The 12,667-nt window shown below is 46.6% G+C and overlaps 2 protein-coding genes across 2 annotated transcripts in view; both read left to right on the top strand.

Annotated features, from left to right (window-relative positions):
* Positions 1-6,886: 6,886 nt before the first annotated feature.
* Positions 6,887-12,667, top strand: part of LOC114897672 (erlin-2-like) — an 8,654-nt gene continuing 2,873 nt past the window's right edge. Inside the window, exons 1-5 of the mRNA XM_029226700.1 lie at positions 6,887-6,957; positions 8,188-8,309; positions 9,593-9,674; positions 10,750-10,796; positions 12,519-12,593. Coding sequence (XP_029082533.1) covers positions 8,203-8,309; positions 9,593-9,674; positions 10,750-10,796; positions 12,519-12,593 — 311 coding nt within the window. The 5' untranslated portion in view covers positions 6,887-6,957; positions 8,188-8,202. The remainder of the gene's footprint in view (positions 6,958-8,187; positions 8,310-9,592; positions 9,675-10,749; positions 10,797-12,518; positions 12,594-12,667) is intronic.
* The window catches only part of ERLIN2 (ER lipid raft associated 2), a 16,049-nt gene continuing 11,638 nt past the window's right edge, over positions 8,257-12,667 (top strand). The window contains exons 1-3 of the mRNA XM_029226609.1: positions 8,257-8,309; positions 9,593-9,674; positions 10,750-10,796. The gene's annotated coding sequence lies outside the window, so the exon portion shown is untranslated. The remainder of the gene's footprint in view (positions 8,310-9,592; positions 9,675-10,749; positions 10,797-12,667) is intronic.

The following is a 12,667-nucleotide window of genomic DNA, read 5'->3' as shown; positions in this document are numbered from 1 at the left end:
TAATAAGCAAACAGCTTAAAAGGCCCAGAAAGACCCCCCTCAGCTTAAAAATCTATTATTTTTCGATGTGATATAAATGTATTTTGCTTCTGCTCAGAGCAATTTTCCAGTTTACTCTTATTAAACCAGGAGATGGCTTAGCAGAGTTCTTGATTTATGAAACGCATACTAGATTCATTAAAACCTTAAAAGATTTAATACATTTTATCAGGACATTAAATCTGGGCAGGCTTTTTAAATCAAATACCTGCCATATTTCATCCCCCACACCCTGCACACTTACTCAAGAACACTAAAATGTGAACTGACAAACATTATGGGTGTTTCAGGCCTGATTTCTAAGTGGCATTAAAGTTCTCCCCTCCAGGATTTACAGCCCGGCCTCTCCCCATGTCTGATCTTCTCAAGAACAAGTCATTGGAGGTCATTTCAGGAGGATGAGCTGAGATCTACATTCCAAACATATACACAAATGTTTCTGCCTCTCCTGTTCCACAGCCAGGGGTTTTTACCCACAAACCTTCTCCAGGACCCACCAGCAATAACCTCCCCACCATCTTCCATCTTCCTCCAGAACCCCTCCTGGGCTCTGCTTTCATTCATCCACACTCACAGCATCTACCCCATTCTCTACTCCCCTGGTTCTCTCAGCCCGAACAGCACGTCCTGGATACAACATCCATCACACTTTGGGATGCCTGGAAAGCTTGCTGTCTCGCTCTCAATCCCCACCCCCCTTTTTGAAGTCTTTCTATACAACAGTGGTTCTCAGCTGGGGACAACTTTGTCACCATACACACACACACACACACACACACACACACACACCCCAGAGGACATTTGGCAACGTCTGGAGATATATTTAGTTCTGACAACTGGCAGGGGAGGGGAAAGGATTGCCGCTGGCATCAAGGGATAAAGGCCAGAGATGCTGCTAAACATCCGACAAAATGCACAGGACAGCCCGCAACAGCAGAGCAACAAACAAACAAAAACAAAGAATTATCCAGCCTAAAATGTCATAGTGGAAAGGTTAAGAAACCCAGCTGTGGAACCTTAACAGGTGTAAGTGGTCTCCCCCTTCTTCTGTGCTTTCATCACTTAGGATTTTGATGTACAGCTAGTAGATGGTCAATAAAATGCTTGTTGAATTGAACTAAATTTCTCTCCCGATACACTGACATTTTCCAAATTCACAAATAGAGGGAGGAAGTATGTTGCATTGACCATCAGAGGGATATGCCCACGACCTTGAGGAAGTGACTTAACCCTCTAGCCTGCATGCATTCATCTGTAAAATGGGGTGATAGTGAAACTATCCTCATGGATTACTATGAGGATCAAATGAGCTAATGTAATTTATTATGTTATTCAACAAACACTTATAGAGTGCTGATTATGTGCTAGGAATAATTTAGCACCCCTGGGGTGGGTGACACAAAGGTATATAAAATGAAACCCCTGCCCTCCAGAAGCATACATTCTTAGGAGAAGTACTGACATATAACCAGCCTATTTCAGTATGCTAGAGTGACTGCCACACAGGAAGAAGGCTCAGGATACTATGGAAACAGAGAGGAGAAGCACTTAGAAGGGTCTTGAAGGATGAGTAAGAGTTGGTCTATTAAAACCCAAAAAGCAGAATGAAAGCTGGAGGGGTGGGCTTCCCTGGTGGCACAGTGGTTGGGAGTCCGCCTGCCGATGCAGGGGATACGGGTTCGTGCCCCGGTCCGGGAAGTTCCTACATGCTGCGGAGTCACTGGGCCCGAGCCTGTGCTCCGCAGCGGGAGAGGCCACAACAGTGAGAGGCCCGCGTACCACAACAAAAAAAAAAAAAAAAAAAAAAAAAGCTGGAGGGGTAGGTAGGGGATCACATCATTAAGAGATTTGAATTTTTTTTTCTCTAGGAAACCTATGACTGGGTTTTTAAGAACACATGGGGCACTGATTTAAGCTACAAGGTGGACTAAGACGGTCACGAACATTAGATTCTTACAACAATCCAAGTGAGAAGTGATGAAGCCGGAACGAGGGCAATGCACAGAGAAGAGGGTACAGGGTCAAGGAGGAACCAGAACTTCGTAGCTAAATGGACGGGGCAGCTTAAGATAGAGGCAGAGCGTCTGGCTTTGTTGGTTGAGTGCATGGTGATACCTTTAATGAAGGAGCATGTTGGAGGAAAACCTCGAGTTCAGGCTGAGATACAATTGGTTTCCCTCCATCCGACATCTAATGAGATGGCGTGCTAGTCTGTGACTCACGGCTATCAATATGCATTTGGGGGAGTCATCAACAACCCCATAATTAGAAGACTGAGAACACAAGAGACCTTCCAGAAGGAGAAGGGAAGAGCAGGGGTTCAAGGAGAGAGTTCTGGGGAATCAGTGAGGATGCACTCACGATGGAGACTACAGAAGGAACATTCTGACATGGAGGAAAACCAGGCGGGTATGGAAGAAAGGAGTCTATCAATGATATAGAAAGATGTATGGATAAATACACACAGACAAAATGCCATACAACCTTTTTTATAATTCCTAATATTGTTATGGATTCAAGTGAAGGGGCATCCCAGGCACACCAAACCAAGCCACACCTCACACCACCAGGCCCCCTGGCATAGCTTCCCAGGGTAGCTGGCTGCTTCCTCATCACTCCCCAAATGCAGTGTGGACCTTGACCAAGCCCCCTCTCTGAAGACTTCCTCCCCTTTGCCCTCTGTTTTCCCATGAGTGAAATAAAAGTGTTGGATTAAGATCACAGCCAACAGTGTATATGTCCATCAACAGCTGAGTAGGTGAAACAAATTGTTGTACAGCTGTACAATGGAATATTACACAGCAATGAAAAGGAATGAACTCTATTCAACAACATAGATGACTCGCCAAATAATCATTCTGGGTAAAAAAATAAAAGCCAGACAACCCCCTCCCCCCAAAAGAGTAAATACTGCATGATTCCATTTATATAAAATTCTACAAATGCAAAGTAAGCTAGAATGACAAGTTGTTGCTTGGGAATTAGGGAGTGGGGGTCACAGAGAGGACTTGGAGGGAAAGATTACACAGGGGCATGAGGAAGTTTGGGGGCACGATGCATGTGTTCGTTATCTCGACTGTGGTCATGGTTTCACAGATATATATGGATGGCAAAACTTATCAACTTGTGCACTTTATGTGCTTTTTATTGTATGTCAATTATTCCTCAACAAAGCTGTACAAACATATAATCACAAAATGATCTCTAGGGGACTTCCAACTGATTTCCAACTCAATTCTGTTTTCATGATCCCTCTTTGATCCCTTTACAGAACTCTCTTCAAGAAACATCATTAGCCCCAAGTAAATATCCTTGTGTTGTTACAAGGCACCAGTCCTAGGTTTGCCAGCTGGAAAAATTCTGAGTAACCCTCAATAATTAAGGATACAGTTCGTCACTTCTCTTCCCCCCGAAGCTCACCAAAATCTTACTGGGATCAAACGTCCTAAAAGATGACCTCTATTCCCTGTGTAGGGCATTAAGTAAAGAAGAAAAATCAAAATCAAACAAAAACTTTTTCCACCATCTTCCACTCTTGTGATACAAATGAACTGAAGCCAAAGATTTTAAGAGTCGCCTGACTCCTTTGGGGCTAACATGGTTGTTGATGAAAAGGGCTCTAAATGTGAAAGAAGGGGTCTCTTCCAGCATTGGAGTGACACCCTCACCAACAATTAGTTTGTTGGAGGACTAAACAGCAATCCAGGGATTGGGAGATGCGGACGGCTGTGGCGGGAATATTTTTTTTAAATCCTGTTTCAACTTCCACCTGCAAAATGAACCAGCCCAATTTAAAGTTTCGCAACTTCTGACCACTGATCTACATTCCTGAAAGGTTACACATGAAATAAATGTGGTAAGTGTGTGTGCGTATGTGTTTTAAGTTGCATCATCATTCTCTAATTCATTTACTATAATGAAGAAAGAGACGGGGTCATTTGGATTCTGCCTTAGCAGCTTACAAGCTTTGTGATCTTGGACAATCCCTTAACTTCTGTAAGCGTCAACTTCCTCCCTAAAATGGAGCTGAACTCAAAGAGCTGAGCTGAAAATTCTACAGAATGAGAAAGGCACAGGGCCTGGTACATGGAAAACATTCAGTAACGCTTTATGAAATCTGTACTGTAAATATCTATGGGGGTGTCGTTTTGGAGTCTCACATCTCTTCCTCTGATAAGCCTTCATCTGGTTACGACTCAAAACCACGCAACTTACAGCTCATCGTTCTCTCACCTTCCGTCACATTAATAACTGGAATCCACAAAAGGGCAAGAACACATTAACGGAATTCCCTATTTAAAACAGCAACAGCGAAAGCTTATTGAACGCTTAAAATGTGCCAAAGATTGGGCTTCCCTTGTGGCGCAGTGGTTGAGAGTCCACCTGCCGATGCAGGGGATGCGGGTTCGTGCCCTGGTCCGGGAGGATCCCACATGCCGCAGAGCGGCTGGGCCCGTGGGCCATGGCCGCTGAGCCTGCGCGTCTGGAGCCTGTGCTCCACAACGGAAGAGGCCACAACAGTGAGAGGCCTGTGTACCGCAAAAAAAAAAAAAATGTGCCAAACATTGTTGTACATCATTTTCTTGGTTTGTCATTTAATCCTCGCAACAGTCCTATAAAGTTCATACCATGATCCCCATTTTACAGATGAAGAAACTGAGGCACAGATAAAGTCTTTTTCCCAAGGTCACACAGCTAATAAGAGGCTGGGTGGCCCCGGTGGTGGCCCAGGATTTAAATCCATGCAATCTGACCATGGGGTATCTGCACTTAACCACTACTCTCTACTGCAAGCTTTTTATAAATTTATTTATTTGTTTTATTTTTGGCTGTGTTGGGTCTTCGTCGCTGCGCGCGGGCTTTCTCTAGTTACGGTGAGCAAGGGCTACTCTTCGTTGCGGTGCACGGGCTTCTCATTGCCGTGGCTTCTCTTGCTGCAGAGCACGGGCTCTATGTGCACAGGCTTCAGTAGTTGTGGCGCACGGGCTTAGCTGCTCCGCGGCATGTGGGATCTTCCCAGACCAGGGCTCGAACACGTGTCCCCTGAATTGGCAGGTGGATTCCTAACCACTGCACCACCAGGGAAGTCCTGCAAGTTTTTTTTTAAATGGATTTTTAAACACATTTGTTTGACTTTTGTTAAACAAATCATCACAGACTTACCTCCGGGGTAATTTTGGATATTGAGTCATGACAATCACAGGTCTCTTAAGGAAAGAGTTTTCAGAAATGTTAGATTATCATTTAGTTATGGCTGTAGGCAGGGCCATAACTAAACAACAGACACCTGGTAAAAAGCCTCCTGAGAACGAAATCCCACCACTTCCATTCATAGTTCATTTCAAAGTTTAATAGCCAGGAAATTCTTAAATGACAACTAATTTAATTCCTTTATCTGCACGCTAAGCCCCATTCCTTGGGCTGATAAACCCCAATATTTCCATTTCTCTTATTCATTCACTCAACTATTGAGTAAACATTTACTAAGTGTGAACTATTAAAGAAACCTTTATTAAGTGTGTCGGGCCCAGTTCTATCACTGAACATGTGGAGAAAAAGCTCTCAGGTTCTGATAGGATCAATCAGGAAATTGGTCAAGTTTGTGTGCACAATGCGTGTGTTGGGGGAGGGGATGATTTGCAGTGACAGGGTGGGGAGAGGAGAAACCCTCTTTTATGGAGGTGGGCACAGAGCTCCCCAGCAGCGCCCACTTGTGGGCTTAACATATAATGAACTATCTCAACACAAACTCACCCAGAGCAAACCCCCAGGAGATGGGGAGGGGGTTGGAAATGGGCCAGTTCCATGCCTGGAAAACCTACACTTTCCTTTTCCAGTGTCCTCAGTCTGTCCAGCACCACCAGCTTGCCATCTTCCCTGTGTAAACGCTTTCCAAGTATCGAAGGCTGTAATTAAGTGGACTCTCTTCTGCGAACACAGTAACTTCAGTGGCTGAATTAGAAATGCCCTAGTGTGATGCTGCGGACCAGTGAAGGCTGCGGACTGGGAGACACAAGGTCTGGATGCTGGTTCTCGGCCACCGTGCTGCGGTCTGTTTTTACTGGGCACCTAAGGGCCCGGGATGCTGAGGAAGACGCAGTCCCCACCCTCAGGGAACTTACAGCCTAGCGGGGAGACACTGACAAGCACAAGCCCCTGTGCGGAGCGGCATCAGTTACAAGGCAGTTAAACTCCCGACGTTAAGGAAGAGCAAAGCAGGCTTTCATCCACTGCTACCCTCGCACCTCACTGAACCTAGACTTTGTTCACTAAAATTGAGATAATTCCTTCTTAATCTACTTTACGGTGCTGTAGGGACCTCAAAGGCCAAAGCTCGTAGAAAAGCATAAAGGGCAATTCAAAGTAGAGACTGTTGATTAGTTACGTAACGGTGCTAATCTGCACATTTAAAGGATGTTTCATTCAGCGGTGCTACAGGAGAGCGGAACAGAGGGGCTAGAAGGCTTGCAAGTCGCTGGTACCTGCTCCGAAAAAAAGCAAAACAAAACAAACAAAAAAACAGGCTTGACCTAACGTGGAGGGGAATCCGGAGCAAACTCCAAAGTCAAATCCTCGGAAAGTGACACGTTGGTCTGAGCACCCGCCGCCACTCGCCTCGTCCCCGGGGTCACTCTCCAGGCGCCCGCACCACCCCCATCCCGGAAATCCCAGACCGCGGTCCTGACCTCCCGGACCGCGTCGCGGGCGCCTCCTGGCGGCCACCCGCGGCCACCCCCCGCTCGGGGCGCGGGAGCGGCACTGGCGAACTAGGGAGAGAAGGGGCGTGGTCTTCTCGCGTGAACTAATGGCGTCATCGAAGCGACGGGCCCGGAAGGAAGTAGCGTGCGGAGAGGTGTGGCGGTTTCTGCGGTTGCACAGGGGTTCGGACGAGTACGGAGCGCCTGGAGGGACAGCCTGGTACGCGGCCCCCGCCCCTTAGCGTGCGCGCTTGGGCCTCGGTGAGGCTCCCGGCAGGAGCTGATCGACGGTTCCCCCCGGCCCCCAGCACAGCATCCTTTCTCCCTCGGGAGCGGGAAAGCAAGCCCTTTCTGTCCCGTCCCTTCCCCGCGAGCCTCTAGGCGGGACGGAGCGGAGGCTCTTGGAGCCTCCAGACCCGAACCAGGGCTCCTGGGACTCGCGACCCTCTCTCAGAAGAGGGCAGGGAAGGAGCGCGAGGTGGGGCGGGGGTGACTTCGGGGAGGAAAGGGTTTTTGCACATAGGACGCAGCTGCAGATCGGTAGCTGGAGGCCGCACGGTGAAATAAGCGCCTCGCAGACGTCTGCGCCCGAGTTAAGTTAGACCCGGGAGGCAGAAATCCACGCGCTGGACGCGTGGGCCCAGGCGCGCCCGATTGGGAACCTCGCTGACAGTTACCGTAGTTTTTCCAGATCATTCAGTGTTCAGGAAATGAGTCTCTGGATGCCAACTCTTTCGCGTCCTGGTGCCTGAATACAGTTGAACCCAGGAGCCCCAGAGTCTACCCAGCCTGGGGAACCCCCTTTCCCCTCTAACCATGGGCTTGGGGAACCTGTCAGTTGCAAAGTGCTAGTCAAGCATATGGGAGGGAGTGTGGCTTCAGTGCTGCTTAGATACATATATTGTTTAGGGCCAAAGGAATAACGGGGAAGGTGGATGAAAGGCCAGAGAATCCCGCCATGGAACTCGGCTCGCATGCTGTCTGTGTCACTCCAGCCTCTGAAAGGAGTAAATAATGGTTTCCTTTGAAGTGGCAGGCAATTAAGGACTGGAAGGCTCTGACCAGAATTACACAGCCACAACTGCCTGTCATCTGACATCCTCTGTAATTTGGGCCAACGTACTGCAGCTGCCTCGCTTCCCTTTTACTAATATGAGTGGCTCCGGTGACAGCCCGTTCGTGTTCACAGGAAGGGAAGGCTGTGTCCTGAACGCTGCCCAATTGGCACTGGTTCTCCCTTGGGCCACGGCTGTATCTGGAGCCAGTTAAGGAATGGTGGTGCCAAGTGAGAGCAAGGAGGAAGAGAGTTGTAGATCTAACCTTGTGTTCATACTACTACAGGCTGGACGTGAGCCACTTTCTGGAGCTCAGCTTGGGGAGGTGCTCTCGCTGTCAGAGCTTTTCTCCCGCAAGTCAGAGCGCACACGTCTTGCTGTATCTTTTCCCCCAGGGTGAACGCTCACTGATGGCTCAGTTGGGAGCAGTTTTGGCTCTGGCTGCCAGTTTCTTGTGTGCATCTCTCTTCTCAGCTGTGCACAAGATAGAAGAGGGACATATTGGGGTGTATTACAGGTAAGGCAGCGACACGGCGTAGCTTGCAACTTCCTGTTCAATGACTGGCTTTCCTAGTCAATGTTTAACAGATTCTGCTGACCAATTGTGTTTATATTTTGTTGAATAGGAGTCTTTTAGATTGAGCTTTTGTGTCAGTGACCGTGGGGAGGGGAATACACACACACGTAAATACATATATAAATGTAAATATAAAACCTAGTAGTCTGATGCCATGGATGATAATCGATAAACGTGTAGAGAGATTTAGAGAGAAAACCTAAAGACAATCATGCTCCTTGAAGATCATCTCTGAAACATTGTTTTCTCCTACTTGCCTCTGGGCGTCTTGGTGCCACAAGCTTACCTCTGACGAGTACCGGTTCTTGATGGCAACCTGAGGAGATGTAATGTGGACCTCCTCTTTAAAATTAACATTTCAGGAAGAATGGAAGAGCCTGCAGGTTGACTTGTATCCATCAAGGCAAGCTCTAGGATAGTGGTTCTTACAATAACCCATTATGTCACTTTATTTTTATTGCTCTTTTTAAAAAAAAAAGTATCTGTGACTTAATATAAAGCAAAAAAGCATTTAATATAAATCTTGGGTTGCTTTCCTTTGAGTAACCTCCATAACCAAGTTATGTGCTTTAAGTCTTTATGAGCCCCTTCTTATATGTACCCCGTAATGCTTTTTCTCTGGATGCCAGTAGCGAGTTCTAGAAGTCTGATTGGGTTCCCCTCTCCCTTTAATTATTTCTTCCCACCATCTGTTTCTATGTCCCCCAAAATGGCTTTTAATTTTATTACCATTTACATATAACTTGATTAGAAAAGTAACTGTACTGCCAAAAAAATATTTAGATGGTTTATCAAGTGTACTTAAAATTATCCTTTTGGTTCTTTGTGTCACTGGACTCCAACACTAGTACCATTAATTGGTCACTATATTCCCGGATTTAACTGCCCTTGTGGATCGCCACAAGCCCAACAGATATGACAAAACAGCTCTCCTCTCTTATCTCAAGTATAGCCAAGGATTCTGCTGTCTTTATTCCACTTTGTCTGTGTGCCCGTTTTTCTCACTGCAAAAGCATGAATAGCGGTTTTAGGTTTTAGCATCAGGCTTCCTAGAATATTAGGGTCAAGCTGAGAGGAAGACAGGGATCTGTGGGCATGGCTCTGGCACATGTCACTCTATATTAAATGTTTATGGGGCTGCAGAGAAAGTGGGCCCAAACAGTATTGATGTAACAGACACCCCTTTGCTAAACCAAGCCTGCCTCTCTCTCCCTTCTCTGCAGAGGCGGTGCCCTGCTGACTTCCACCAGCGGCCCTGGCTTCCATCTCATGCTCCCATTCATCACATCCTATAAGTCTGTGCAGGTATACTCGGCTTGTGGGGCAGGGTTGGACGACTGCAGACTTGGGTGGTGATTAGTGCATGACTTGGAATGATTTAGCCATTGGATGAGTGGATGAGTATAATGCCTTTTCAAGGAATCACTTAAGAATAAGTCCTATATATAATATAAAGTATGAGGCTCCATGAGCCACTTACTTCTGGAGTTTTACTTGATTGTTGAAATAGCTGAATGGGGTCATTGCCTTGGCCCGTCATTCCCAGCTGGGAACTATGGCTTCACTTCAAGACAAAACCAGAGAAGAATCTGTTCTGAATACGCAGAAGGAAAAATAGGATGTTTGTGCATCTGTATGTTTTAAACCACAGGCTACCAAGATAGATGGAAATAAAACATGGTAATTTTGCTGGTTCTTTTTTGAATTTCAGAGGTGTGAACATAATTGGGGGGGGTGAACTTGGAGAAGGGAAATGACATCTAAAATAGGTGTAGGATTAGTTATGACGGACCCAAAGCCAGGCTACGTTAGACTAGTCATCTCTGAAGTATGTCCAGCTAAGAGGAATAAGAAGATTCAGAGAATGACTTTTAAACTAACCCAGGAAAATATCCTGGGTTACCTCATCGGCATCTGCCCTGTAGGTTTCTTCTGCCATTCACTGTGCTTGATGGTTTTCAAAGTGCATTCCGTGTACATTATCTCATTTGAGTCTCACAGTAATCCTGAGAATGGGCCAAGCAGGTTTTAGAGGCTATGAGGTTAAATAAAGAATCTGCTGCTTCAAGACTAGTGAATGGAAGAAACGGAAGTAAACACGGGTCTTAGGACTCCTAATCCAGGGTCCTTTTCACTAAACCATCATCGCTCAGCTTGTTCATGTGGTGGTTCATTTACAGGGAAGCAGGGTGGGTACCTTTGCTTGGTTTACTCTCACACTCTGTAAGTGAGGAGCATTCATTGGGGGTATTCACATTTCACAGAGGCCAAGTTTAACCCAAATAAGTATTCAAGGCAAAGGCTGTTTGGGTTTCCCAAAAGAACTCACTTTGTTTGTCACTGCTCACCTTACAGCATCTTATGTCTCCCCTAATTCCAGACCACACTCCAGACAGATGAGGTGAAGAACGTACCTTGTGGGACAAGGTAAGGTGCCCAGAATAAAGCTGTGAAGCCCAAATAAAAGGCAAGGCCATCTGGCTGGCTACAGTAAGAGACAGTGAAAAGGGACGTACCACTTGGTGGTTTCACCAAGTTCTCTGGCCCCAAGCTCCCTATGTTCTGAGTTGAGTAGGTGGTGGAGTGCAGTAGAGAAAATCACAGAAGGGAGACAAGTTTGGAAGGGCCTTGAATGCCATGATAAAGGCCTTTAGCACACAAATAACTTGCTAGAGGAAGATAACTTTAGCAGAACTAGCTATGGAGAATGTTGGAAGGGGGAGAACTCAGGGGCCGGAAATTCAAAGAGAAAACCAATATGGTGGTCCGGTTGAAAAGTCGGGAAGGTCTGAACAGGGACAGAGTAACAAAGTAAACAAAGTAAACCACACCATAAGGAAACACTCGGACAAACACAGAATCGGAACATCCCACAGAATGACTGGCCCTATTTCATCACAAAGTCATTGTATTTGGAGGGGCCTTGGGTCAAAAAGGAGACGTAAAGATATAAGCAAATGTAATGGTGAACCTTGCTTAGAACTTGGTTCCAAAATGACAGCTATTAAAGACATTACAGAAACTGCGTTAGCCATTCTGGGCTGCCATAACAGAATGCCGCAGACTGGGTGGCTTAAACAACAGACACTTATTTTCTCATGGTTCTAGAAGCTCAAAGTCCAAGGTCAAGGTGGCAGCAAGGTTGGTTCCTGGCCTGCAAGTGGCTGCTTTGCTGTGTCCTCACGTGGCCTTTCCTCTATGCACGTGTGGAGAGAAAGATCTCTGGTGTCTTTTTCTTCTTTCCTTTACCAGTCCAGTCAGATCAGGGCCCCACCATTATAACCTCATTTAACCTTAATTACCCGTGTAAAGGCCCTGCTTCCAAATAGTGTCGCATTGGGGATTAGAGTTTCAGCATATGGATTTTGGAGAGCACACAATTCAGTCCATGACAGGAACTTCTGGGGAAATTTGGAGAAAGACTGGGTATTAGATGGTAAGGAATTATTGCTAATTTCCTTAGGTTTGGGAATGGTATTGTGACTCTGTAGGAAACTGTCATTACTCTTAGGTGATTGATGCTTGACAGGTGTTAAGGGCTAAGGTATCCTGACCGCAGCTTGCTTTGAAATGTTCAGCAAAAAAAAAAAAAGTAGATCAATCAATAGGTAAAGTGTTAACAATTGTTAAATTTAGGTGTTGATATATGAGTGTTAGTTGTACTATTCTTTCAGCTTTTCTGTATGTTTGAAATTGTTTTCTAATGAATGTCGGGGCGGGGAGGGCTGAACTAAAGTGATGGTGAAAACAAAGTGAGAAACAGTGACCATAAAACCCCACATTTTTAAGTTCTGAGAACTGCGTTACCTTCTTTAGTCTCTTCCTTTCGATTGATTGCTTTAATCAAAAGGCACTGCAGATTAAAAGGAGATGAACTACTCTTGTCTTACCGCCAAAGTTTCGTTTTTTTCTTCGCGGAGGTATTTTTAGGAGGTGTGATTTCTCACGAGATTGCGTTCTCGCTAGCAGCTCGGAAGGACTCCTGCCTGGAGAGCCTCCTGCCTCTGACCTCTCACCGCACCCCCCCACCCCACCCCCCGTGAACTCTCCTCTTTTCCTGTCAAGTCACACACCTCCCGCCACCCCCTAGGAGAGGCACCATATTCCAGAGCTTAGCCTTGACTGCTGTGTCCGTCCCTCTTCCGACAGCGGTGGCGTGATGATCTACTTCGACAGAATCGAGGTGGTGAACTTCCTGGTCCCACACGCAGGTGTGTGCTTGCCGTGCCCCTCCCCCAGCCCAGCCCCTCCCCTGCAGCCCACTCCCCCCGCCCCGCCACCGGCCCCACGCCTGCCCC

This window comes from Monodon monoceros, unplaced genomic scaffold (assembly GCF_005190385.1).
Source record: "Monodon monoceros isolate NGI ecotype Baffin Bay Population unplaced genomic scaffold, NGI_Narwhal_1 Super_Scaffold_17, whole genome shotgun sequence".
Lineage (NCBI taxonomy): Eukaryota > Metazoa > Chordata > Mammalia > Artiodactyla > Monodontidae > Monodon > Monodon monoceros.
Note: the sequence above shows the minus strand (reverse complement) of the source record. Positions and strands in the feature narration are given on the sequence as shown.